The 26,555-nt window shown below is 45.6% G+C and overlaps 3 protein-coding genes, 1 long non-coding RNA gene and 1 pseudogene across 6 annotated transcripts; 3 read left to right on the top strand and 2 right to left on the bottom strand.

Annotated features, from left to right (window-relative positions):
• Positions 1–444: 444 nt before the first annotated feature.
• Positions 445–8,435, top strand: LOC117855875 (PH, RCC1 and FYVE domains-containing protein 1). Its single transcript, XM_034738273.2, has 9 exons — positions 445–824; positions 2,579–2,665; positions 2,763–2,852; positions 3,339–3,419; positions 3,590–3,784; positions 4,334–6,457; positions 6,957–7,103; positions 7,413–7,768; positions 7,908–8,435. Exons 1-9 carry the CDS (start codon positions 759–761, stop codon positions 8,038–8,040), a joined length of 3,279 nt encoding a protein of 1,092 aa, XP_034594164.1. The 5' UTR covers positions 445–758; the 3' UTR covers positions 8,041–8,435.
• Positions 8,436–10,166: 1,731 nt separating this feature from the next.
• On the top strand, positions 10,167–11,304 carry LOC117856597 (uncharacterized). The gene is made up of 2 exons (XR_011898284.1): positions 10,167–10,964; positions 11,044–11,304. It is a non-coding gene; the product is annotated as an uncharacterized lncRNA (long non-coding RNA).
• Positions 11,305–14,072: 2,768 nt separating this feature from the next.
• LOC117855876 (probable glutathione S-transferase) lies at positions 14,073–15,333 on the bottom strand. Its single transcript, XM_034738274.2, has 2 exons — positions 14,846–15,333; positions 14,073–14,748 (listed from the first exon to the last, which is right to left on the bottom strand). Exons 1-2 carry the CDS (start codon positions 15,269–15,271, stop codon positions 14,371–14,373), a joined length of 804 nt encoding a protein of 267 aa, XP_034594165.1. The 5' UTR covers positions 15,272–15,333; the 3' UTR covers positions 14,073–14,370.
• Positions 15,334–15,680: 347 nt separating this feature from the next.
• LOC117855877 (glutathione transferase GST 23-like) lies at positions 15,681–16,577 on the bottom strand (annotated as a pseudogene).
• An 812-nt stretch (positions 16,578–17,389) lies between these two features.
• On the top strand, positions 17,390–25,221 carry LOC117857931 (uncharacterized). 3 transcript variants are annotated; one of them, XM_034740857.2, is made up of 7 exons: positions 17,390–17,868; positions 18,225–18,342; positions 18,424–18,767; positions 20,721–21,887; positions 21,966–24,173; positions 24,734–24,834; positions 24,920–25,221. In XM_034740857.2, exons 1-5 carry the CDS (start codon positions 17,860–17,862, stop codon positions 24,141–24,143), a joined length of 3,816 nt encoding a protein of 1,271 aa, XP_034596748.1. In that variant the 5' UTR covers positions 17,390–17,859; the 3' UTR covers positions 24,144–24,173; positions 24,734–24,834; positions 24,920–25,221. The 3 variants fall into 3 exon arrangements, with proteins under 3 accessions (XP_034596748.1, XP_034596745.1, XP_034596746.1); XM_034740854.2 differs by having other exon boundaries at positions 24,719–24,834; XM_034740855.2 differs by having other exon boundaries at positions 21,966–24,213; positions 24,719–24,834.
• The last annotated feature ends 1,334 nt before the right edge of the window (positions 25,222–26,555 follow it).

Below are 26,555 nucleotides of genomic sequence, written 5' to 3'. Positions count from 1 at the left end.
GCAGTATCCTACTCCTACTCCACTAGTACTGGACCACTAGGGAAGGTCCGTCACTGCAGCTGGGTCCCGTGGGCGACTACTGATATAGCTGTACCCGTACTACTACTGGGACGGTACGGTGCTCACCGTGAGAGCCAGGGCACCTGCTCTGCCCTGCGCCGCGCGATCCGACGTCAAATCGCCGTAACAGTTACCGCCGCTGTCCCGTCGTCCGCCGCGGTGCACTCTACCCCGTAGTGGTGTGGCCGAGGCAGCAGCCACGCACAGGCAGCAACCACGCCACGCATCGGAGATTCGGAGTAGAGAGCAGCCAGAGCAGGCGCCCCGAGACCCTCGCGGACCAAAATAAAAAAAAGGGGAAAAAGGAAAAAGCTTTCATTCCCCTCCCTCTCTCTCCTCCCGCACCTCCTCCGTTCCTCTCTCCCCCCTGACTCCTCCGCGTCGCGATCCCCCCCACCCCCGCACTGCCAAACCCCTCGCCCCCGGCCTCCGCCACCGCCGCCGCCGCGCTCCGATCCGACCGCCCCCGAGGAGCCGCGGCGCGCCCCGAGCTCGCCGCCCCCGCGAGCCGCGCCGCAGGTCGCCGGCGAGCGAGCCCCCCCATTGCGGCGCGCCGCGCCCCCGCCCGTGGCGGTAGAGCGTGTCGGGTGTCGAGGCCGAGGGTCGTCCGCCCGCGCGCGCCTTTGGGGGTTTTGCGGGGCGAGAGCGTGCGGCGGTGATGGGGCGCTGCCGGCGGCGGGGTTGATGCGGAGGCCGCCATGTCGGACGCCTCCTCGGATCTCGGCGGCATCCGGGCGGGGCCCGTCGAGCGCGACATCGAGCAGGTGCTTCCCGCTAACCCTGTCCCTTGTGCACGCCGCCGGGAGGATCAATTTGCCCCCCGTCCTTTGTTTCTACCCGGGGTGCAACTGAGATGAGATGTAGGTGGGTAGATAGATACCGCTTACATGTTCTCCGCAACTCCGGGCTACCTCGTGCTCTTTGGGCGACTAGGTGAAATGGTGCCTGATTCCGCCGGAATTCGTGGCCAAACATGTCATACTTTGCTGTTTTTTTCTTTCCTGTGCTACAATGGAGCCCAGACTTGAGATTTCGGGTTGCCAGTGCTCGCTGTTCCTCCTCTGCTGAAATTCCGGGAGCTAGTAAGGTGGTTGACTTGCTTGATGTCTACTAGCTGTTTATCTTGTGTCTAGTTTCTGAGCTCCAGTTGGGACTATTATAGTACTTATCATTCCCCATTTTCTGGAGTTGAGAGCGTTCAGTAGGGTGCTTTGGTGAGCAGAGGGATTCGGTTTGGGAGGACAATGAGCTGGTGTAGTTCTTCAGCACATGCTTGCCTTTACCTCTCTCTTTGTGTTGGCCTTGGTGCAATGCTTTGCTTGCTCATTCAGTTATCGCTACTACATGGTGCTGAATTTGACGGATGCCGCGTTGGGATTGGTGAATTTGTGAATAATGTCTGGGGATGGATGCTGGGGCTTTGTGGATTTGAACTCCTGTGGATTATGAGAGAGATGGCTGACCACATGGCATGCAAATGGACAGTTTAGGCCGATTCTGCTACTGTAGCCCAATTTTTGGCACCAAGGAGTGTCGTGCAGTGTAGGAGGTTTGGAATCAAGTGATGATTGATTTGTTTTTTTATGTATACATTATGTCCAACATTCTGTTTGGGGGCAAACTTATTAGGCATGGAGTGGAGATATGGCTAGATCAGGTTGCTCAAAACATAAGCAGTACCTTTAACTCGTTATGCTGACAAAATGACATTTCATTCTTTTCTTACTAAATAACGCATTTCATCTTTTATGCTAGTTAAGGGACCGCATTTGTCAAGCAGATACTGTGCAGCAGCTACTGAATGCACTGATCAAAAACCATGTTTAACTGCTGGACTTTACAGTGAGATGCTTCATAAGCTCTCTTCCAAGTGCATCTGCCAAGATGCTAATAATACAAAGTAGTTAAAACAATAGCAATACAGGAAAAAGGTTATGCATGATTGAAAATACCACAATCACTGATATACATATTAAATTAGCAAGCTCAGTGGTTGTAGTTGCACTAATGACTACTACACAACTAGTGTGGCAGGGATTATTTGGTTTTTATTCTTCATTGTCGATAAAGGAAATCATAAAGAAACAGGTCAATCTGAAGAATAAACTGTATGCCATTAGCTAATGACAAAGGAAAATAGTAGAAAACTTTGGTTCTATTGAACCGTCACATACTGGTACTTGCCTGTGTATGTGTCTAGTATTTTGTTCTACTATTATTTTATTCATAGTACAGAACCAGTGATTTACCTCAGGTGAACATCAAGCCCCAAACTTTTGTTAATCAGTTCGTATAAGACATGGCATTTGTTCCCTTTATTGCTTCTAAAGTTATTGAAATCATTTGGAAGGCAGGTTTATTATAGCAGACTTGGTCGCATAGAATGTCCTGATGATTACCATTATAGTTTATATTTTTAAAATTTGAAATATGGAAGTTGCATGCTGCTGATTACTTGTTTATTTTCCATATATTATCGACATGATATTTGAGGCTTGACAGCACTCCCTATTTGCAGGCCATCACCGCTCTCAAGAAAGGAGCTTACTTGTTGAAGTATGGGCGTAGAGGAAAGCCAAAGTTTTGTCCATTTAGGCTATCCAATGTGAGCCTCCTTTGCACTCTCCAACTTAACAGTGTTTCTGTGCCTGCACAATCCTCTGACTTATATGGTGTATTTTATGCTTTTTTGGCTCCTTCAGGATGAATCTGTATTGATATGGTTCTCAGGGAAAGAAGAGAAACATTTAAGGTTGAGCCATGTATCTAGGATAATTCCTGGGCAGCGGACTGTAAGTTAACACTCCAAAGAGGCCTAGCCTCATGCTTTTTAGCAGATGTTCCTATCTAGCTATTTCTTCCTACTAAATAAATTGCTTCGGTCAACAAGCTTCATAGTATAGTAAAAAAAATATCTTGATTTTCTGTTGATATTTGCTTGCCAACTCTTATGAATGCATATCTTTTATAAACTGAAATAGCTTTTCCAAACTTCTTAATTTTTCAAATAACTCTGTGCAATGAAAAATGACCAGAACATTAAACTATAAACCAAAACACATTGTCGAAACTCCTTGTATATGTATATATGACTTGCTACTTTTGACCCCTATACTAAAGGAGTTTACCTGACATAATCTTGAATTCTCATGTCATGTTGTGATTGAATTACATTTTTAATAAAAAAATTATTTGTTGGTCAGAAGTACTGCCTTTTTGTATTGTGATTAATTTTGGTGCCTAACTTACTGACTAGATCTTTTTCCTGGACAATTCAGGCAATTTTTCAGAGGTATCCACGGCCTGAGAAGGAATGCCAATCTTTTTCTCTAATCTCACATGATAGGTCATTGGATATAGTAAGTTTTCCCTAGTTCAACTCTATTATTTTGTTTCGTCTTTGTTGGTTCTATTGCTAACATTGGTGTGCTGCTGTTCGTTTCCCCCCTCTTTTCCTTTCATGTTTAGTTTTCTTAGTAAAGTTTCATATTCGTATGGTGACATGCTTTGTCCTTTTTAATAATATCAGATATGTAAAGATAAAGATGAAGCTGAAGTATGGTTTGCTGGGCTGAAAACATTGATTTCCCGTAGCCACCAAAGAAAATGGAGAACTGAATCTAGAAGTGATATCCTTTCCTCTGGTGCAACTAGTCCAAGGACTTACACACGCCGGAGTTCTCCTCTGAGTTCACCTTTCAGCAGCAACGACAGCATCCACAAGGTATTACCGTCTCTATTATCTGAAAATCCCATCTAGAAGACTAGAATAACATTAGAGTTTCATCCCTTAGTTGTGATTGCCTGCCTCTTCATTGGTACTTCCTCCGTCCCAAATTACTATTCATTTTGGCTTTTCTAAGTGCATAGGAAAAACTATGTATCTAGACATAGTATGTATCTAGGTACATAGTAAAAGCTATGTATCTACATAGCCAAAACGAATAGTAATTTGGGAAGGAGGGAGTAGAATAGAACCCGTCCTATTTTCACGTTGAATGTTCAATTCAGCAATTACTTCAGTCAAATTATTGTGAAAGTACCCTGCTTTCACTGATGTGTTCAGTTAGAGCAGGAAGACTTGGAAACAGAAATTTCTCCACACTAGAGTGCAAAGCTAGAAAGGAGCAATGTTTTGTTGATGCGTCAAATTACTAGTGTACTAATTACTTTTAATGATCTCTCCTTCCCTTCACTTTGCATCATGTATTCTTTTTTGTGATATCGCTATTTGTTTTAGAAAATGATCTTTTTGCTACTTGTCTCACATCAGGATGGCAGTGACAATTACCGACTCCGTACTCCATATGGGAGCCCACCAAAGAATGGATTGGAAAAGGCCTTTTCTGATGTCATGCTGTATGCAGTTCCTCCCAAGGGCTTTTTACCATCGGATTCTAATGCCGGGTCGGTCCATTCTATGTCTTCTGGACACTCAGATAACACAAATGGGCACCCAAGAAGCATTCCAATGGATGCTTTCCGAGTCAGTTATTCAAGTGCTGTTAGTTCATCTAGTCATGGTTCTGGTCATGATGATGGTGATGCTTTAGGCGATGTTTTCATATGGGGAGAAGGAACCGGGGAAGGAACTCTTGGTGGTGGTAGTTCGAGAGTTGGAAGCTCCTCAGGTGCAAAAATGGATTGCCTTGTACCAAAACCATTAGAATTTGCTGTGCGACTTGATGTACAGAACATATCTTGTGGAGGAAGACATTCTGCACTTGTCACTAAACAAGGAGAGATCTATTCATGGGGTGAGGAATCGGGGGGACGGCTTGGTCATGGTGTCGATTGTGATGTATCGCAGCCAAAACTCATCGATGCTCTTTCTCATATGAACATTGAGCTGGTAGCATGTGGTGAATACCACACTTGTGCTGTTACACTATCTGGAGATCTTTACACATGGGGGGATGGCACCTTTAAATTTGGGCTTTTAGGTCATGGAAATGATGTCAGTCACTGGGTACCAAAGCGCGTGAATGGACCACTAGAGGGTATACATGTTTCATCAATTTCATGTGGACCTTGGCATACAGCCCTAGTAACTTCTGCTGGACAGCTTTTCACATTTGGAGATGGATCTTTTGGGGTTCTGGGTCATGGAGATCGTGAAAGTATCTCAGTCCCCAGAGAAGTTGAATCCCTCAAAGGGCTACGCACGGTGCGGGTGGCTTGTGGTGTTTGGCACACTGCTGCAGTTGTGGAAGTAATGGCTGGGAATTCAAGTTCTAGCAATTGTTCTTCTGGTAAGATATTTACATGGGGTGATGGTGATAAAGGTCGCTTAGGTCATGGTGACAAGGAACCACGATATGTCCCAACTTGTGTGGCTGCTTTGGTGGAGCCCAATTTTTGTCAGGTTGCTTGTGGGCATTGCTTGACAGTAGCCCTTACTACTTCTGGCCATGTGTATACAATGGGCAGTGCTGTCTATGGTCAGCTGGGGAACCCACAAGCTGATGGTATACTTCCTGTACGTGTTGAAGGGAAGCTACACAAAAACTTCGTGGAGGAGATTTCATGTGGTGCATATCATGTAGCTGTCTTAACGTCTAGGACTGAGGTGTACACATGGGGCAAAGGTGCAAATGGCCGGTTAGGTCATGGTGACACTGATGATAGGAATACTCCTACATTGGTTGAAGCACTGAAAGATAAGCAAGTTAGAAGTGTTGTTTGTGGAATTAACTTCACTGCAGCAATATGCATCCACAAATGGGTATCTGGAGTTGATCAATCAATGTGCTCAGGTTGCCGTCAGCCATTCAACTTGAGGAGAAAACGTCATAATTGCTACAACTGTGCTCTAGTATTTTGCCATTCCTGCAGCAGTAAAAAATCTCTGAAGGCTTCATTAGCACCAAATCCAAACAAGCCTTACCGTGTCTGTGATAGCTGCTACAGCAAACTGACAAAGGGACTTGAGACAGACATGCATTCTTCAGCAAAGCGGGCTGCTAGTGTACCAGGATTAAGTGATACAATCGAGGAGGATCTGGAAACAAGGTCAAATGCTCAACTATCAAGATTATCTTCAATGGAATCTTTTAAGCATGTGGATAGCAGATATTCCAAGAAAAATAAGAAATTTGAATTTAATAGCACCCGTGTTTCCCCTGTGCCAAATGGAAGTTCACATTGGAGTGGGCTTAACATTTCAAGATCTTTCAATCCTGTATTTGGATCTTCAAAGAAATTTTTCTCAGCATCAGTCCCTGGATCTAGGATTGTTTCTAGGGCAACATCACCTATTTCGAGAAGAGCAAGCCCTCCACGATCCACAACACCTACACCTACTCTGGGTGGTCTAGCGTCTCCAAGAGTTGTTGCAAATGATGGAAAGCCAACAAATGATGCACTAAGCCAAGAGGTTCTGAATTTGAGGTCTCAGGTATACATTTTCTTCCATTTTTTAGTGCTATTTGATAAATATTATTGATATTTATATTTTGCTTTCAGTAGTCAGCAATTTAAATGTGGCGGAGTTTTAGCTCACATCATGCTCGGTTTCCAGTCTGATAAGACAGCAATCTTTTGTGTTGTCATACTGAACTTTTGATTTTATGTTTTAAAAGATAGCTTAGTAAATTTTCTTTGTGCTTACCTCTGCAACCTTATGCTGTGGATACATGTATCCTTTTGCTGTAACAGTAACAAAGTTATACATTCGATACTGTCAATCTACCTGATGTTTCTATACTAGATTATTATCTGCCTACTTAATAGTTAATTAATACTAACATGGTCATAGTTCTAAGCTGTATATGGATGGACAAGCTATTGTCTTTTTTGAGTTTCAATATTTCAACCTCCTTTTGATTAAAGCTAAGTAGCATCAGAAAGAGAGGACTTGCTGCTCAATTGCTCATGTAGTAGCTCTTCACGTACAGGTGGAGAGTCTTACGAGGAAGTCTCAACTGCTTGAAGTGGAGCTGGAGAGAACTACCAAACAATTGAAGGAAGCTATTTCCATTGCTGGGGAGGAAACTGCAAAATGCAAGGCGGCAAAGGAAGTAATCAAGTCACTCACTGCACAAGTAAGTCTGCTTACTGCACGGGCATGCAATTTTGTCTCCTTTTATACCCACATCTAATCTAATTGTATTTAAATCAGTTTCAATGTTAGCATGTAGAGTAAAGGCCTTTGAGCTATGCTGTATATCCCATAGTAACTACCCCCTTTATGTTAGTATGTTACAACCAGGATATGAAACTTGAATGAAGCAGTTTGGTTTAATTGAAAAATCTGAAGGTTTGAATAATTTTGCATCAATTAAAGGCTACGTGGTTCCAGATTTAAATGTTGCCATGCATATTCTTAGCCAATTCCATTCTTTTTGTAACAGTTGAAGGGGATGGCCGAGAGGTTACCTGGAGGAGCAGCCAAGAACACTAAACTGCCACCTCTTCCTGGAATTTCCATTCCAAATGACATTTCATCTGTGGGTACAGAGAGTTTGGGCAGCCCAAGCAGTTCTGGAGAACAAATCACAAATGGTCATAATGGATTGCTTGCTTCTAATGGACCAAGTTCTGTTAGGAATAAGACGAGTCATGCAGAAGTTGGCAAGAATGGAAGTAGGTTACCTGACGCTGAATCTTGCCATGAGGCTGAATGGGTGGAGCAAGACGAACCAGGTGTATACATTACTCTCACCGCCTTGCCTGGAGGTGCCAGAGATCTCAAGCGGGTTCGGTTCAGGTAGATGCATTTGAATCCTGCTCAGCTGGCAACTTCTATTGCTATCACTCTACTTATCTAGCTTTACATCGTGTTCCTGTTGAATTCTCATTTGGTTCATCTTGTAACTCATCATGTTTTTTTTGGTTTGTAAATATAGTCGGAAGAGATTCAGTGAGACACAAGCAGAACAATGGTGGCAGGAGAACCGGGCAAGGGTGTACCAGCAGTACAATGTCCGCGTGGTTGACAAATCAACCGCCAGTGTCGATAATGACATTCCATCTAACTGACATTAGATTGACCTGGAGAAACATAGTTGATTACATGCGGAGCTGAGGCCATGTACCCGACCTACGTGAAGGCTCTCTTGTCAGTCAAGCTCGGTTGCTAACGTGGCTACCATTTTACCTAGCCCCTTGAAAAGAGGAGGTTTCCGCTCCCAGGAAAACAGGAAGGATTTTTTTCTTCGGTTTTACATAATAATTCTTTACTCTTACCCCTTTCTTTCTTTTTTTGTTCCTTGTGTGAAAAGTAGAGTGCTTGAGCAGAAGTAATGTAAATGCTTAGTAGCAGCAGGCTAATCTATCTTGTAAATGCATAAGCAAGCATCAATTTTAGAATGTCTTGGAAATTTTCCGATATGATTGCAAATGCCAGTGCAAATCTTAGCCAAGTGGCGATGTCATATGTTTTGTTTTCCGTATACGCATTTGGGCTCCCGTACATTTGGGCTCAGAAGTTCTGAGTTCACGACGGGGACAATTTCCTACTTGTTGCGGCGCAGAGTAACAGGAGTCTGAAGGCAGGCTCTTACATTTATGTAAAAGACTAACGTCCCGCCTGTTCTGAAGTTTAAGTGTCCTCTAAAACATAAGGCATTGCTTGGCATGCTCAAAGTTTGGCCAGTCTGTCGCAACTGATGCAGATTTTATCACAGATCACGTCCAGTATTGTGTGCTGAAGAAAAAAGAAAAATAAAAAGGATAAATGTATTATAGATATTTCATTATTTTTATCTATGTTACGCCGTTAGAAGAAGCCGTTTTACCAAATATTTTTCTAACCAGACAAGTTGTAGCTAAAACATCATTTCACTGGAAAAGTCACAGCTGAAGCTCTGCGAAACGAGCCACTGCTCTGAGCAGGAGAAGAGTCGTGCTAAAGAAAACGACTGTGATGATAACTGATAATCGCCTTCTTATTCCAATCGAAGAACATCTTGATCGTTACTAACACGTCCGCAGCACACTTTTTTTTGGCACTGAAACATGTCACTGATTTTGCGACGTCGCCATGGCCTGGAACATCTCCTTGAACCCAGAGTACATGGCAAAGAGCTCGTCCCTCTTGGGCAGGCACTGCTTCACGGTCTCGTCGCCGGCGTAGCGCTTCGCCCACTGGCACAGCGCGGGGTACTCCTCGTCCGTGAGCAGCGGCGTCACCCCGCCGACCTCCTCCATGACCCCGAGCCAGTGAGCCACGTTGCTGGCGGCGATGTCGACGAGGCCGATGGAGTCGTCGCCGCCGAAGAAGCGCTATCCTTCCTAGGGAAACTAAACTGTTGAGTGTTGACTGCATGCTAATGGTAATGGCTCGTTCGATACTCATTAGGGCACGTACAACGGGCGACTGTGAGCCGTCTGCGAGCTGGCGTTTTTGCAAAAACGTCCTCATTTGAGCCAAGCGACGGGCGCGCCGTCCTCTCGCGAGACGACGGCGCGTGCTCATGCTTTAACACCTGGCGACGACCTCCAGGCGCCGTTGTACGATCCATCGGCGCACCTCCGGATCGAGTGCAAAATCAGCCCGCGCTGCTCCAACCGATTCCAACTACTTCCCTCCCTCTGCGCGGGACGCCGATGGGAGGCGAGGCCGGATAGCTGGGCCGCCGTCGCGCCACACCTCCTCCCTCCGCGCGGGACGCCGACGGGAGGTGAGGCCGGATAGCTGGGCTGCCGCCGTGCCACGCCTCCTCCATCTCCGTGGCGTCACCGGAGGCGAGGCCCCCTCCTGCGAGATCAGATCGAAATCCCCCGTCGCGAGCTCCCCTCCGGCCTCCAGATCCGCGACTCCCTTCTCTCCGTCTCCACATCGACACGAGCTTGCGCCGCTGCCGAAGAGTAGCGCCTATGCGTCGTCGCTGCGGCTCCACATCATCTGGGTCTGCTCCCGATCGGGGACTGACGATGACGCGCCGCCGGCGGGCGAACAGAGGGGAAGAGGTGAGCCGTGTCCGGGGCGTTTTCTTCCACTGACTTATTTTTAGCACGTGTCACATCGAATGTTTAGATACTAATTAGGAGTATTAAACGTAGACTATTTACAAAACCCATTACATAAGACGAATCTAAACGGCGAGACGAATCTATTAAGCCTAATTAAGCCTAATTAATCCATTATTAGTAAATGTTTACTGTAGCAACACATTGTCAAATCATGGACTAATTAGGCTTAATAGATTCGTCTCGCCGTTTAGATTCGTCTTATGTAATGGGTTTTGTAAATAGTCTACGTTTAATACTCCTAATTAGTATCTAAACATTCGATGTGACGGGTGCTAAAAATAAGTCAGTGGAAGAAAACGGGGCCGCCGGGATTCACATGTAGGAAAGTTTGACGAAGGCATGTCAAATGCTGATCTCATCCTTATGGAATATGCAGAGGTTCCGGGCTCAGGTGGTTCTAACTGGACTGACCAGGAGACATTGCTTCTTTTGGAAGCGTTAGAAATTTTTAAAGGAAAAGAATGGGATGAGATTGCTGAGCATGTTGTTACAAAAACAAAAGAACAGTGCATGCTATACTTCCTCCAAATGCCAATTTTCGATTCCTTTCTAGATGGTAAAGAATTCAGTGAAACACCGCAGAAGATTACACAGGATTTGCCAGAAACTGGCACTTTTGATGTGCCTGAGGAAATGGATGTAGATGACAATGCAGATGGAAAAGAGAGCACTGATGAAAAAACTTTCAAGAAAGCAGATGCTAATTCTTCAGAAACAGGAACAAAATTAGCTGACCAAAGCGTTTCTGCTAAAGAGGATACCATGAATCCAGGTGAAAAAACTTTCAAGAAAGCAGATGCTAATTCTTCATGTTGTAATTCACTGAGAGCTATATCAGAAATATCTCCTGCTCTCCAACTGGCAACTGGGCACTGTTTTATACTTCCGGATCCACCGAGTAACCTCGAAGATCCTACTTCCAATTTCAGGTAGAGTAGCTTGTCCTAGGGCTCATGTTTAGTATGGACCTGCAATTGCCAAATTTACTGATAAAATTGAAACTTGTAGCCCTTGCACAGGTGGTGAGTGCCAAGGAGGTGCTAGTGGTACTCAAAATGTGAATGCTACTGATAAAGATAGAAGTGAAAGGGAAGAAAGTGCTTTAGCTCTGGAAAAAGAGAGAGCTACATTCACCTCACAGAAAGAGCACATGGAATTATCTAACACAAAGGAATCGTTTGTTGAAGGTCTCCAAGCGGAAGTCATAATATTATCATATTATGTATTGCAAAGATCAATTATTATAAATATATATTATATTTATGCTTCTATATCAAATTTATGTTTCCATAATATGGGGTAGCATGCATTGTATTGAGTGAACAAGCAACAAAATGGCATACATAGATCATATTTATACCTAATCACCTTGATTTGAATGAATTAAATAACTTGCAGACAACTTAAAAAACACATCATTGTACAAGCTGTCGGTTTCACTGTCTATATATGACTTACAGACAGCAGCCGTCTAAACTATTAAAAGTACCCTTAGGGATGAACACACGGCTGTCGGTGGCACTATGATTAAAGGGTTTTAACTTGTTGCGGCCACCTGCTTGTCCCGGAAGATTGAGCTTTTAAGGCACGATACAACGGGTGTCTAGGAGCCGTCTGCGAGCCGGTATTTTTGCAAAAACAACCTCCTCTCAGCCTCGTGAGACGGCGGCCGCGTCCATGCTCCGAGGCGAGAATAGACACCGCAGCACTGTTGTACAGCCTCGTCTCCGACGGTCAACCGCACGCTCGAATCCCGTGCAGATAGCAGTTGATTTGGGCGCGCGCAGGATTTTTGCGCGCCAAATCCATCTCCACCTCCTCTCCCGCGTCCTCGCTTTCCCCGCGCGAAGGTCAAATTGATGGCGACGTGGATCCGTTGTCCCACGTCGAGCAAGGCAAGCCGCTTGGTATTGCTCACCTCGCCACTTTGCCCGGCAAGCTTGCCCAGCTGGCCGCTAGGCTGCTCTCCTGCATCGAGCAAGCTGCTCGTGTGCTCACGCGGGCCGCCAGGAGGAGCTCCTCCACCGCCGATTCAACCTCCGCAGGCGCTGAATTGAGCTTCGCAGCCGCCGAGTCGACCTCTACTGCTGTCGATTCGAGCTTCGAATCGAGCTTCGCAGGCGCCGAATCGAGCTTCGCCGCTGTCCATTCGAGCTCCGCAGGTGCCGAATCGACCCCCTCTCGTGCGCCATGGCCGTGCTGAGGCTGCTGGCCAGGCGCGAGGTGCCGCCACCGCACGCCGCGCCAGGCTGCACCGCTGCTGCTAGCAGGGACGTGCCGCCACCGCACGTTCCCCCTTCAATGTCCCTAGCTTGGTGGGATGCAGCCGGCAATGATCCCTCTTGCGTTGGATTTGGACGTTTAGCAGCTTGGGATGCACCTTGGTAATCACTCAAAACTCATGGATCTAGTTGCTGAATAATTTCAGCATGAGTTCTCAACAATTTCAGGCTAAGCTTGTTCATTAGATCCTCAAAGCTGCAAAATCCTTCAATGAACAAGTCCTATTCCATATGCCTATTCCTGCCGCTGTTATGGATGCCCTCCCAAAGGCAAGTATCCACCTAACTTATTTATTTGTTAAGTACAGACTTTTGCTGATTCTGAATAATGTGGAAGATGTTCGATAGGTCTAAAATGAGGTAACTCTGAACATGGACTGAAGAATGACTGCTGTGTACATATGCAGGACGTGGGGCACGCTATCGTAGAGGCCTACTCTAGGACTTTGTTCTATTACATTAATATAAATATATTCGAATATCTTTTATATTTATGTTTCCAAAAGCATCTTATTTATACTTGATCTTTCTTTTTTCAACCAGCAACACAATAGTATACACAAGTCTTATTTACAATAGTATACACAAGTCTTATTTACGATTGACCGTGGCTACATGCGGGCATTAAAGACTTAACAGACAATCAAACAAACAATGGATTGTACACGTTGTCTATTTAGATGTCTTTATATGGTGTGACATCATCATCCAGACGACAAACTGTCTGTGGCTTGTACATGCCCTTAGGATTTCATGGCTGCCAGCTGCTTGTCCCGGAAGATTGAGCTTCTTGCCATTTTTTTCCTCTTCCATGTTCAGATGCCCAAATAATTGTGTTCGACCTCCGGAGATGAAAATGACGGTCAATCATCGTGCTCCGGCCATCCGCTCCCTCGGGCGAGGCTTTTTGGCGCGGGCGCGCGGCATCACGGACGCCGGACGACCGGAGAGCCTCTTCCCAGTTCCCCTTGCGACGACCGTGCGGCGCATGGACTCACGGCACCGCGCCGAGCAAGGCGGCGATTAGGCTCTAGCTATTTTTTTTCTGAATCATTTTTAATCTAAATTAATTACTTTGTACTTATAAGTACTCGGTTATATTATCGAGTTATATTCTTCCATAGAGCGTGCCTTACAAGCTCATCCTCGAAGACCCGGAGAACAAGAGCCCCCACGCACAACCCCATCCACGAGAAGGCCCCCGTGCTCCTCCATGGCGACCTCACCATCTGCGAGTCCCTCGTCATCCTTGAGTACATCGACGAGACATTCGACAGACCGGCTACTATCTTTCATCCTTAACTTTAGTACCGATTATTTTTGAACTTGATACTAATATTAGCAGCATTAGTATTGGTTCTAAAGTTGGAAGTCCTCGGCGACCCTCTAGCGCCGGATGCGGATGGAACCCGACCTCTGCTACCGGCTCGAGCCCCTCCTGCGAGAGGATTTAGGTCTGGTTTGATTTCTTTGCTTATTTTTAGTATCCGTGTTTGGATACTAATTAGAAGTATTAAACGTAGACTATTTACAAAACCAATTACATAAGTAGAGGCTAAACGGCGAGGCAAATCTATTAAGCCTATATAGTCCATGATTTGACAATATGTTGCTACAGTAAATATTTGCTAATGATGGATTAATTAGATTTAATTAGGCTTAATAGATTCATCTCGCCGTTTAACCTCCCTTATGTAATGAATTTTGTAAATAGTCTATATTTAATACGTATCTAAACATTCGATGTGACACGTGTTAAAAATAAGCAAAATAACTAAGATACTTTTTAAGTACAGCGCACAGCGGCACAGCACTGAGCGGCACAGATAGGACTTCCACTCCTCTCTCCTTCCTCTCTTCTCTCCCCATAGCAGATCTAGCACGGCGGGGCGGCGGCGGGGAGGCGGGGAGGCGCGCGGGGCCGGTGGGGAGCCAGGGAGCCGGCGGGGGAGGCGGGAGGAGGTGGCCGGCGGGGAGGTGGCAGGCGGTGACGGTGACGGGCAACCAAACATGCTAAAGCATTACTAGATGACGATGATGATGAGCTCAATGTTTATTTGGGCAGCGTCGAGTTGGCCACCAAGACGCACTTCTCCCTGATGGCGCCGAAGTAGGAGAGAAGCCGGGCCCTGTCCGGCAGGCACTCCTTCACCGCTTCACTGGAGCTGTACTCCGCCGCCCACCGGCGCAGAGCCGGGTATTCCTCCTCATCGCTGAGGACACGCACTCCGGCGACCTCCTCGAGCACACCAAGCCAGTGCCCCAGCAGGCCGCCGGCGGCTATGTCCGCGAGGCCGATGGCTTCTCCTCCCATGAACCTCTTCCCCCTGAGCTGCTCCTCCACTACTGCAAGGCTCTCCCTCGCCTCTTTCATTGCCACCTTCTGCACCTCGCCGTCCGCGAACAGCGCCGCCCGGAGCGGCTGCAGGCACTGTCAATTTGATTTGCTCGGCAGGGTTAATTGGTTAAATGAGAATGGCGTGATGTTGCAACTGAAGGAGCAGTAGCGGGTACTATCGATTAATCACCTTCTCCTCCAGGAAGTGAGCCCAGAAGCGCGCCAGGGCTCTCTCGTAGGGGTCGGCCGGCAGGAGGGGCGGCCCGTCGAAGGCCTCGTCGACGTACTCGACGATGACGAGCGACTCGGAGACGGCCCTGTCGCCGTGGAGGAGGACGGGCACCTTCTTGTGCACGGGGTTGTGCTTCAGGAGCAGCTCGCTCTTGTTGCTCATGTCCTCCAGGATGAGCTCGTAGGGGACTCCTTTGAGGCGCAGGGCCACCTCGACGCGGTGCACGAACGGGCTGCCGAAAGCGCCGATGAGCGTCACCGGTTCGGTCGTCATCTTTGCCTCCGTTCTCGTACACACCGACTGAAGCGCTCGATCGGGGATTGTTCTGGCCAGATCGAACTGCTGTGGGTGCTTTATAGGAACTGCGCTGCGACACGTGCCCATCCAACAAGTATTTTGGTCAACAGAACCTCAGTCGTTGCTGCAGGAGGATACAGGTCAAAAGTGGATGATCGATTTCTTTGCTTCTACTAGAATACCGCTACAAAGGAGAGTCAATTGACCAATAATGGAAGACGGGAGGGACGAAGCTGCCAGGAAACAACACTCTGTAAGAGAGCAAGTTCGCAACACTGTTGCCCTTTATTTCTGACACTCAAGAAACAGCGGATAGATGTCACCATCACGATAATACAAAGCCGATCGATTGTTTCAGCCCTTGTTTACTCCACCCTAAACTCCCAACTTTAGCACTATGCAAAAATAAGATTCTCCATCACATCAAACTTACGTTACATGCATGGAGTACTAAATATAGATGAAATTAAAAACTAATTGTACAGTTTTGTTGTACTTTGCGAGACGAATCTTTTGAACCTAATTAGTCAATGTTTGGACAATAATTCACAAATACAAACGAAACGCTACAGTGTACTACAGTGCCGGAACAATAATTTTAGCACTCCCAATTTTAACAACTAAACAAGGCCAAGCAACTCCATCAATTCGGCGGCAGCATGGATTTGGCTATCGAGATGCACTTGTCCCTGTTCGCGGAGAAGTGGGCCACAAGCTGGTCCCTGTCCGGCAGGCACTCCTTGACGGCTTCGTCGGCGAGGTACTCGTTCGCCCAGCGGCGCAGGGCCGGGTGCTCCTCGTCGCTCAGGACGCGCACCCCGGCGACCTCCTCGAGCACGCCGAGCCAGTGCGCGAACAACCCGGCGCCGGCTGTGTCCACGAGGCCGATGGAATCGCCGCCGAAGAACCTCTTCTTCTTCTTCCCCCTGAGCTGCTCCTCAAGTATCGCCAAGTTCTCCCTCGCCACCGCCATCGACGCAGCCTGCGCCTCACCCTCCGTCCACAGCGCCGGCCACAACGACTTGAGGCACTTGTCGTCGAGGAAGTGCGCCCAGAAGCGGGCGGCGGCGCGGTCGTAGGGGGTCGGCGGGGAGGAGCGGCGGCCCCGGGAAGGCCTCGTCGACGTACTCGACGATGATGAGGGACTCGCACACGGCGCGGCCGCCGTGGAGGAGCACGGGCACTTTCTTGTGGACGGGGTTGTGCTGGAGAAGCAGATCGCTCTTGTTGCTCATGTCCTCGCGGATGAACTCGTAGGGCACGCCCTTGAGGCGCAGCGCCACAGCGGCGCGGTGCACGAAGGGGCTGCTGCCGGAGCCGATGAGCTTGACCGCCTCGCCCATCTTGGACTTGGCTAGTTTTGCTTGTCGAGGCAAAATGGTCTGGGAACTAACAACTGTGTATAAAAGGCAAAATAGACATCGTAGTCCCTAAATTTTACATCCTAAATTTTACATCAAAAATCAACTTTGGGCCTGTTCGCTTCAGCTTATAAGCCGGCTGAAAAGCTGAAACGGCTGATTTGTTGTGAGAGAAAAACACTGTTTGGTGGCTAATAAGCCGACTGAATAAGTTGAAGCGAACAGGTCCAAACTTCTGTTTAGGTCAAACTCATTCTTCATTTTACTCCCTGAACTTTACACGAAAGGTCATGTTGGCACCTCAACTTTCAGATAGGTTAATTTAGTCCCTTAACTTCCGTTTTAAGGTCAAACTCATCATTTTGCTGATGTGGTGCTATATATCTTAGTACGAGATTAATGTGAAAAGTCCATTTTACCCTTGGCTCATGTAGGTCAAACATGTATATGCTCACGCTCCCTCAATACATACAGACAACAATATATTTTTTAACTGATATAAAATATAGTTTTACATGTTCTCGTACTCTTTAAAATCATGCGTGTGTTCACACGGATTAAATTTTGATATGCAAAATGTAAGTGTTGATATTCTTTCATGATATACACAACTTAGTACACATAATTTAAAGTACTCATGGTACTGTATACATGCTTCATGTACGTATTCGTACTCTCTCGGTAAACATATATATGCTCGTACTTATTTTGGATAATTAGGACGGGAAAAAGAGGCCAAGGGCAAATATGACTTTTCGCAATTAATCTTAAGCTAATATGAAGTCTCGTATCAGCACAACGATATGTTTGATAAAAAAAACATGACGTTTTTTGTCCGCGTGTGTGAATTGAAACCCAAGCCGGATGCCAAGCCCAAACCCAAACCCGCCCCAGCTGCTGCTCGCCGCCGGTGGCGTCGGACGCTGCGGGGCCGAACCGAGCGACGGCGAGCGCGAGAGTGACGCCATCGACCGCGGCGGCGGACGCTTCCGACGAGCTCGACCTCGCGTTCCTTCCTTGGGCCCTCAGTAGGACCCCGGGTTGGTAGAGTACTCCCCATTCATCGGTCTGCAGGCGGATGGGGAATGTCGAGGGGGCGGGGCTCGGTGGGGCGATGCCGCCGGTGGAGAGGCGGTTGCTAAGGCGGATGGAGGGCCTTGGCCGCTTCGCTGGAGGCGGACGCCGTTGGTCGTCCGGCGGCTCGGGCAGGGGCAGGAACCCTTCGGAGGCGGCGCTCGCGCCTGTTGCCGAAATTGATCTTCCGTGTTGCCGCGAGGACGCGGTGAAACTACGGCGGGCCGCCGTACGTCGCCGATGCTAAAGGTACGGGGCGAACAATCGCGCTTGGCGTTCCTACTGAAATCGAACAAGTGAACCGTGTGCTGTTAACAAATCATCTTCATCTTTAGAAGCAAGGGGTGGCACTCTTCAGTATTCATTCAGTACAAGAGTGTTCTCCCTCGTGAATATCAGTCTTATATGTTCTTGTAGCAAGCTCATGGCGAGAAGCCGAAAAATCCATCCATCTCTTATGATTTATGTCTCGTGCAGTGTTTGCTCCGTCATTCTCCCCATCTCTCCCTCCCGAATTCATTAGCAAAGAAATCATAATCTTTCACCTTTGAGTTAAATATTTCAAGTTCATATCTTTAACTTTGTCCATACGTTCTCTTTTCCAGGATAGGCACCACGCCTACTTTGCTTTCACCAAAGGCCATGACTTGCGGTGTAGTCTAGGGATTTATGCAGTTTGCTTTCGGCGGGGATTCCAAGTCCTGAACCTGCACTGCACTTCAGGTATCTGTGGATGCAAAAAGCTTGACTAGAAGACAGGCAGCAGCATATATCTGCATAACATGTCTTATGTTCTTCATATAGGAGCTTTCAAGTACACAAAAGCAAAACACAAGTCTGCAGCCATGAGTGGGGGACCTGACATGATCGCAAGTGCCGTGATTCAGCATGTTGGCAGCATGCTCGGTGACAAAGCCTGGGAGAGGATCGAGCTGCTATGGAACTTTGAGGATGATGCCAAGGAGATGAAGGACAAAATGTTTAACCTGCAGGTTGCACTTAACAATGCTGAGAAGCGCTCCCAGGAGTCCGAGGATGCATTGGCGAGACTCTGGCTCAAGAAGTACAAATCTGTTGCCTATGACATGGAGGACACACTGGATGAGTTGGGCGCCAACGCAATGATATGGAGAAATAGTACATGCACGGTACGTACTATGACACTGGGTCTTCTCATGCTACTAATTCTAGCTATTAGGATAATGGAGAGCAGTTACTCTTTATTCAGTTAGCGTCTACATGTATTCTCGTGGATCTGTGGGTGTGCACAGTAAACAGACACCACAAAACATTTGATATTTGTCAAAATTATTCCATTTACATATTTCTCAAAATGTTCCATATACATATGTTTGTGAAGAAGTAATAGACTATGATATGCTAAATCATATACGTACACACAGCCCTCAGAACACCCAACAATCATATGCACACGTAGTTTTGATGGAAAGTTGCAAGGCCTCTCACAGAGCTAGATCTGTACAATTTTTGTAGCCACCCGATAATTATTATCTAAATTATGTTCCTTGGAGAAAATAGTTATCTGAATTTATTATCTAATTGCAATCATCGTATGACACTGGTTCATGGAAACACCTGCTAGTCAGTTGATTGACTAGTTGAACCTACAGGGAGATGCACGGATTTAACGAGAGCGCAAAAGTTTGACATAGTAGATCCGGGCCCTGTAACCACCATACATATCTTCTTCCACTGTGTCCCACAAGCACACGTCCTCTCTTCTGTTTAGCATTTGCTCCCTTTTAAGTAGACACATATTTCATATTTTATTCCCTTGCCAATTCAATAGCTTAAAAGGATTTCCTTGCTCACTTGAAAGGCTGGGAAAGGTTGTGCAGGGAGACCAAACAATTATTCTTTTTTTAAGAAACTTGGTTGTTGGATGGAGCTATAGCCAATGAATTGCACACGTGAGCGATAGCTGCACCCACCTCGATCCGCTATAGCCGGAGAAAGCGGAGGCTATAGCTGACTATTTTAAACTATGGTTTTGTTCCCTTGCCCGTTCATAGCTTACGAGGATTTCCTTGCTTATTTGAAAGGCTTGGGAAAATTACGCAGGGAAACCAAACAAATATTCTTTTTCTAAAAAAAATTCTAGTTGTTGAAGGGGGAATTCACATGCTTTGATAATTAAAAATTTAAAATTATTGCAGCATGCTAAATACAGATTCCTTTCCCATGTTTCTAAGGGACAAGAGAGCTTCATATTACTTGGGTTACAGTCATGGTTCAGTTGTTAGACAACACACGTGGTGTTGTTGCCTCAAACACATAGCAGTAGTTCCTCCTAGCTTGCCAACTCGTCGCTACTTTGCTATGCTCTCTACTAAAGTCGGTCGCCAAAGAGCAATCTATCTCCAGAATAAAAGGTTATTGGGCCCATTGTGTAATTAGCCTGATCCCTCCAATGCAAGGTCACAGTTGATTACTGTACTGGATATTGTATGGTCCATTTAATAATATTTTTATCAGCATATACTTATAATGCTAGTGTGAATAAATTAAATGAAATTTCAAGGAAACTTTACACATTTCTGCATTCTAATTTCAGTCTGATTCACTCTTTTTGTTATTATTTCTAGGGGCTCCAGCTTAGTTTTGTTCCTCAAAAGGTTACCAAATCAAGCACAAAGTAAAATGGGTTAGAGCTTTAAATTGTCCATTGAACTGTATTCACACATTCCAAAAAGATCCTAATTCCTGTACCTAATTTAAATGGTCATAGAATAGACAATCTTTTCTTAGCACAATTGACTAACGAAATTCGCAATTCTCAATTCATCGATAAATAAATAGAATAGGAACATTGATCCACTTGTAGGATTAATTAGTATAATGTCGTGCGGTGTGACTGTGACACTACCACAACTTTTTTGTCAGTGTTGGTGACCACAATTTGGGAATCCATAGGAATTCTTGCATGCTAGTGTCCAGAAATAGAAAATAATTTTCTAGTTAGGTGTTATATCTACTTCATAAAACTATACTAACTTTTTGGTAGATTTTTAGTCACACATGCCTTCTGAGGATATATGTTGTGGTTGTTTCACTGATTCCATCTTACAAAAATACTGCAGGCTAAATTTTTCTTCTCATCAATCAATCCACTCGTTGTGCGCATCACCATGTCAGATAAGATGAGAAATATCCGGGTGATGCTAGATAAGATTGTTGAGGAACAGACGAAATTCCGTTTTCTGACATTGCCTACCCCAACAAGCCAAGATAGTAAGAAGAAGTGGAGAGAAACCTTTATTGGTGACAGAGATGAAATTGAGGTGATAGGAAGGGAAAGAGAGAAGAAAGACATACTGACTAAGGTGTTGCAGAAAAATGGAGAGAAAGAAAGCTTTATCATTCCTGTTGTTGGCCTTGGTGGAATGGGTAAGACAACATTAGCAAAGGCTGTTTACACTGACAAGGAAACAAATATGTTTGATGTGAAAGCATGGGTTCATGTCTCGATGGACTTTCAGCTAAATAAGATTGTGTCTGCTATTATATCTCAGGTCGAGGGTAGCACTCCTGGTAATGATGTTGATCTGCAGTACCTAAAATCTCAACTTGACCGCATACTCCATGGCAAGATTTATCTTATAGTCTTAGATGATTTATGGGAGGAAGAGAGGTCTAAGTTGGAGGATCTGATGAACATGTTGCAATCTGGAATGAAAGGTAGCAATATAATAGTCACTACCCGTAGTGAAAAGGTTGTTAGTTTAGTATCTACCACTACCATACATTCTTCATATTTTCAGATTGTTGACCCAATTAAACTGGAGGGTATGTCAATTGATGAATGCTGGTCTATTATGAAGCCTCGTAATCTCGGAAATGGTCAACTTACTGACCTTGTAGACATTGGAAAGGATATTGCACAGCGATGCAGTGGAGTACCTCTGGTTGCTAAGGCTCTTGGTTATGTGATGCAGAAGCAGTGCACAAGAGAAGAATGGTTAGAAATTAAAAATAGTAACATACTGGATATTAAGGATGATGACAAAGGAATTCTGAAGGGCTTGCTGCTAAGCTATTACCACATGCCTCCACAACTTCAACTATGTTTCATGTATTGCTCTATCTTCCCTAAGAACCATGATATAGATCATGATTGTTTGATCCAGCAATGGATTGCTTTGGGGTTTATTCAAGATACTAATGCGCAACAACCACTTCAGAAGATTGGTAGGGAATATGTTAATGAATTCTTGGGGATGTCCTTCCTCACAAATTTGACTCCTACAGTAAGTGTACTTGTAATTACGAAATTGCAATTGTTTGTCTTGAAAAGATATGAACTATGCTCTATTTTCTTTTGCAAGGTGCCAGCTTCAAGGAGTTTTGAACCCACACTTAGACTTCGTATGCATGATATGGTACACGATCTCGCAAGGCATGTTGCTGGTGATGAATTATCTTGCACAAATGGTGTGGCAAACAGCACTACTAAGGGGGACAAATTGATTTGTCACTATCAGCTATTGATGAATAGTAGCGAGTCTTCATCCTCTAAGTCTTTGCCACCAAATGTTAGGGCCATGCATTTCAGGGAATGCAATAAACTGCATCTTCCTAAGCAAGCATTCTCACACGCATTATATCTGAGAGTTTTGGATTTGAGTGGATGCCATGTGTCAGAGCTACCAGGTTCTGTTTGTAGACTAAAGCTATTGAGGTATCTTGATGCTTCCAACCTTCCTATCCCAAACTTTCCTAAATCCCTGAACCGTCTCCTAAACTTGCAAACATTGATACTTTCAAACACTTCTCTGAAGGCATTGCCCACAAACATTGGTTGCCTCCAAAAGCTGCAATACTTTGACCTATCAGGATGCGTCAACCTTCATGAACTTCCCACCTCTTTCGGTAACCTCAGTGCTTTGCTCTTCTTAAACTTGGCAAGCTGCCATGAACTGCCTACCCTTCCAGAATCCTTTGGCAAGTTGCTTAAGCTTCAGTTTTTGAACCTATCCGATTGCTACAAACTCCACTCACTACCTGAATCTTGTTGTCAACTTCATGATCTAACACATCTTGAGCTGTCGGATTGCCATAATCTTGAAAAGGTCCCAGATTGCATTGATCAACTTTCTAAGCTTGAGTATCTGAACATGACAAGCTGTTCCAAGGTTCAAATGTTACCCGAGTCTCTATGCAAACTCATGATGTTAAAGCATCTAAATTTGTCGTTCTGTGTAAAACTTAAACATCTGCCTGCTTCTATTGGTGTTTTACGACTCCAGAGTTTGGATCTGGAAGGCTGCTTTTTCCTTGAAGGCTTGCCGGATAGTATTTTTAACATGTCTACACTTGTACATGTCGAAAGAGCATTCTTTACAATCTATATAACTATTAGAGTTGAGAAACTTAGGGAACAACTAAACCTGAAAAGGCCATGTGAGCTTGATGGACGTGGTGATCTATGGAGTCAAATTTTAGAGCTCGAGAAGACACCCTGCCTTGAGCTGGTGATCGACGGTCTTCAGAATGTCAAGAATCTGGAAGGGGCAGACCAGGCAAAACTGTTGAACAACTCAAATCTTACGAGGCTGTCGCTTTCATGGCAACATGGTGAAAGTAGTATGGCGGAGCATGCAGATGCATCGGTTGACAAATCGGTGCTGGAGAAGCTTGTGCCTCCTAGAAATCTCCGATTCCTTGTTCTTGATGGTTACATGAGCATAGACTTCTCTAGGTGGATGCTGGAGCTTCCTTCCTACCTACCTCATCTTTCCACCATCGTTCTTTCCAATCTGAAAGGGTGCAGCCACCTCCCTCCACTTGGGCGCCTGCCAAATTTGAGAGCATTGTTCTTGGCTAGAATGCCCAATCTCAAAAGTGTCGGGAGGGAATTTTATGGGGACTACGGAAGTTGCTGGAAGCTAAGAATGATTCTTTTGAACGGAATGGACAACTTGGAAGGGTGGTGGACAACGAGAACGTCTAATGAAGATGAAGAGTTCTTAATCCCTAATTTACATCTGCTGTTAGCTATCGATTGCCCAAAGTTGAAATTCCTGCCTTATCCCCCAAGGAGCGTGACCTGGATCGTAAAGAATAGCGATCACGTTTTGCCGGAACATGGGTTTGGGAACGTATCATCTATCACTTCTCCATATTACCTTTTGATAGTGGGCACATCCCCTTCTCCTGAAGTGTGGCATAGGGCCCGGTATCTCTGTTCTATCGAGATCCTTTCTCTTGGCTTCCTCACGGGTCTTACAACATTGCCAGAGGTTATCCGATGCTTCATCTCCCTCCGGGAATTCAGGGTAGAGGACTGTTATGACTTGGAGACACTGCCAGAATGGCTGGGAGATTTAACTTCTTTGAGAGAAATTCAAATCGGCTCATGCCCAATGCTATCTTCACTGCCAGAAAGCATACAACATCTTACTGAGTTAAAGAAACTGTGGATTGCCAACTGCCCATCACTGTCAGAGAAGTGCCAAGGAGAGGACAAGCACAAGATCGCTCATATTCCAGAAGTCGAATATTAGTAACAGAAGCTTCACACCTCATCTAGCATGGTGAGAACCTCCTTATCGCTGCTGTTTTCATTTTTGCCAGGTAACTTACAGTGCATGCTTTTCTTTAATTTCTGTGACTTGGCTTGTTGTGCGGACAAATTAGTCGATCGCAACTAAATATGAATCTCTAGAGTCTCGAGTCATTTTTTATTTTCAATTTTTGGCTGGGCCACCATAAGGCCTGTCAAGGATCTACCATATACTACCCGGCCTCTCAAATCATAGTTAGCTTTTCAGCAGTTCATTGTTTTTTGTTTGAAATGATGGTTAGCTGTCCAAATTCCATATGCATTATGTATACAAGGAGAGCCGGGTATCTTTGTCGAAACGTTGTTGCCTGTGTAAAGCATCAGGTAGGTACAGTTTACCCAGATTTTTCTCTTGATCGTAGTCTCTTTAATTATAACCTTGCCTGCATGAAATTAGTAGAGTTTTTTTTCCGGCCGTATCAATTAATATAACTTCGGTGATGAATTCATCTATTTCATTCTGAGGATTTTATCTGAAGCTGATAAGTACGCCCTTACATTCATGAAATTAATCAGACGGAACACCATCAGGTTGCTCTCTCCAGCATCTTAGCTGACCGGCCACTTCAAGAACCGTTGTAGAACAGCTCGAAGGCTCAACCGCCGCCATGTCGGTCATGTTTCCCTTGCATGTGAGTTCAGTTCACGCATGACTAATCAGCTCAGCCAGGTAGTGTATTTGGTACTGTACTTGGATAATGACGCCATGTTTTGCAGAGCGCAAGGAGAACCTGTTCATGGCCTCGTCGAACTACCGAGGGGAACAGGAGGAACACGTGGGGCCGCATGACCGTGACGTTGTGCACGGCGTCACTGTACTCAGCATGGCACCCCCTGACACCGGGAGTGGCGCCACGGACGTCCACGCTGGTCCGACGTGGCACCACCACCACATAAGCAGAAAGTGTCGTCGAAATGTTCTTGCCTGTGTAAAACATAAGATACAGTTTCATTTCGGTTGTGCTTTCATTCTGGCCTGCATGAACTTGCATTACAAAGAGTTTCTTTTAGGTTGTTTCTGTTAACTGCGTTGATGAATTCATGCATTTTATCTTGAATTCATAGTGCATTTGATCAGCATCAGTTATCTGGAGCTAACAAGTGAGGATCCGACTCCGGATATAGTGGTGCAGCACAGACAATGAGAAAATGAAGCGAGATGGTCTGAAATTTGTTGTGCATCGTGCCTGAGGACCACAATGATACTGCTGCAAAATGTTCACGCAACAATAGAGATGCCTACAAAGCTTGTGCTGCTAGAGTACAACACTCTTTTACTGGCTCAAAGGTGACTCAGGTTAGAGCTCTAGCAGCTGGTCAACTGAAAGTCCAATCAGCACCCCTTTCTCCAGATCGAACACCAGCAGGTTGTTCTCCATCGTCTTCCCACCGATCACCCCTTTCTCCAGCCGGCGAAGCGGTCGTGAGCGGCGAGCACAGCCGCGCCGTAGGCACAACCAGCGGTGAGCAGTAGAGGAGAGTAGGAGACGGCCGGCCGCCTGCAGCAGTAGGGACAAGCGGCGAGTTGCTGTTACCCTGTTGGTACTGCTCATACAAGTTGGTATTGCTAAAATGTAGATGCGTTTTTCATTATCTGCTACATATTTGTGATTGAACTTTTTGCGATGATCAATAAACTGAATGCAAATTACACTTAAATTGCAGGGAATTGATCATTGGCCATCGAAAAGATTTGAGACTTGATATAATGGAGCTCTTAATCCTCAAGTGCATCTCTATTTTAAGCAAGAACTTGCAGCCTACTAAAATTTCTAAATGGCCATGTCACTAGTTCCCCGGTTAGTTTACAATGGACATTGGTGTAAAGTGATTTCTTAATCTACTTTTATTTAAAATCGACTATATATTGCAAATTATCAAATATATATATGCACCTGTTCTCAATATTTGTTGAAGGTTCAATTAAACAACTCCCCCAGAGCAACTTGTGGGCCGTACTCCATGCAGGCTCATAGTTTAGTTTTGGATCGTCCAACTATGACCATAGTTTAGTTTTGGATCATTCAACTCCAAAACTACGAAACTGTGATCATCCAACTGTTAAAACTATTTATATTTGACCATCGAGCTGGCTGTTTTAGTCAGTAATTTCGCAGACGTGGACGACACATGGCAGTGAGACCCACGTGTCAGCGTTATCTTCTTCCCTCCCTCCCCCTTTCTCTCAGCCCTCTCTCAAATCCATCGCCAGAGCTTTGCCGGCGGCTGGCCATCTCTCTTCCTCTCCCTCTCCCTCCGCACGCAGTAGAGAAAAGTCGGTGATGTAGAAGTGTCACATGTGCCGGACGCCGCCGCCTTCCTCCACGTGGTTGTCGTGTGCCTGGCCTATCCA

This window comes from Setaria viridis, chromosome 5 (assembly GCF_005286985.2).
Source record: "Setaria viridis chromosome 5, Setaria_viridis_v4.0, whole genome shotgun sequence".
In the NCBI taxonomy this organism is placed as follows: Eukaryota; Viridiplantae; Streptophyta; class Magnoliopsida; order Poales; family Poaceae; genus Setaria; species Setaria viridis.
The sequence above is the reverse complement of the archived record's forward strand: the minus strand, read 5'-3'. Positions and strand labels throughout refer to the sequence as shown.

Bases quoted from the DNA above. Each gene is read 5' to 3' on its own strand.
- LOC117855875 (XM_034738273.2), top strand. From the start codon at position 759: ATGTCGGACGCCTCCTCGGATCTCGGCGGCATCCGGGCGGGGCCCGTC. The intron at 2,666-2,762 runs GTGAGCCTCCTT...TGGCTCCTTCAG, and splicing joins GTCCATTTAGGCTATCCAAT to GATGAATCTGTATTGATATG. The intron at 6,458-6,956 runs GTATACATTTTC...CTTCACGTACAG, and splicing joins TTCTGAATTTGAGGTCTCAG to GTGGAGAGTCTTACGAGGAA.
- LOC117855876 (XM_034738274.2), bottom strand. From the start codon at position 15,271: ATGGGCACGTGTCGCAGCGCAGTTCCTATAAAGCACCCACAGCAGTTC. The intron at 14,749-14,845 runs GTGATTAATCGA...TCAAATTGACAG, and splicing joins CTCACTTCCTGGAGGAGAAG to TGCCTGCAGCCGCTCCGGGC.
- LOC117857931 (XM_034740857.2), top strand. The intron at 18,343-18,423 runs GTATCTGTGGAT...TTCTTCATATAG, and splicing joins GAACCTGCACTGCACTTCAG to GAGCTTTCAAGTACACAAAA. The intron at 18,768-20,720 runs GTACGTACTATG...AAAATACTGCAG, and splicing joins GGAGAAATAGTACATGCACG to GCTAAATTTTTCTTCTCATC.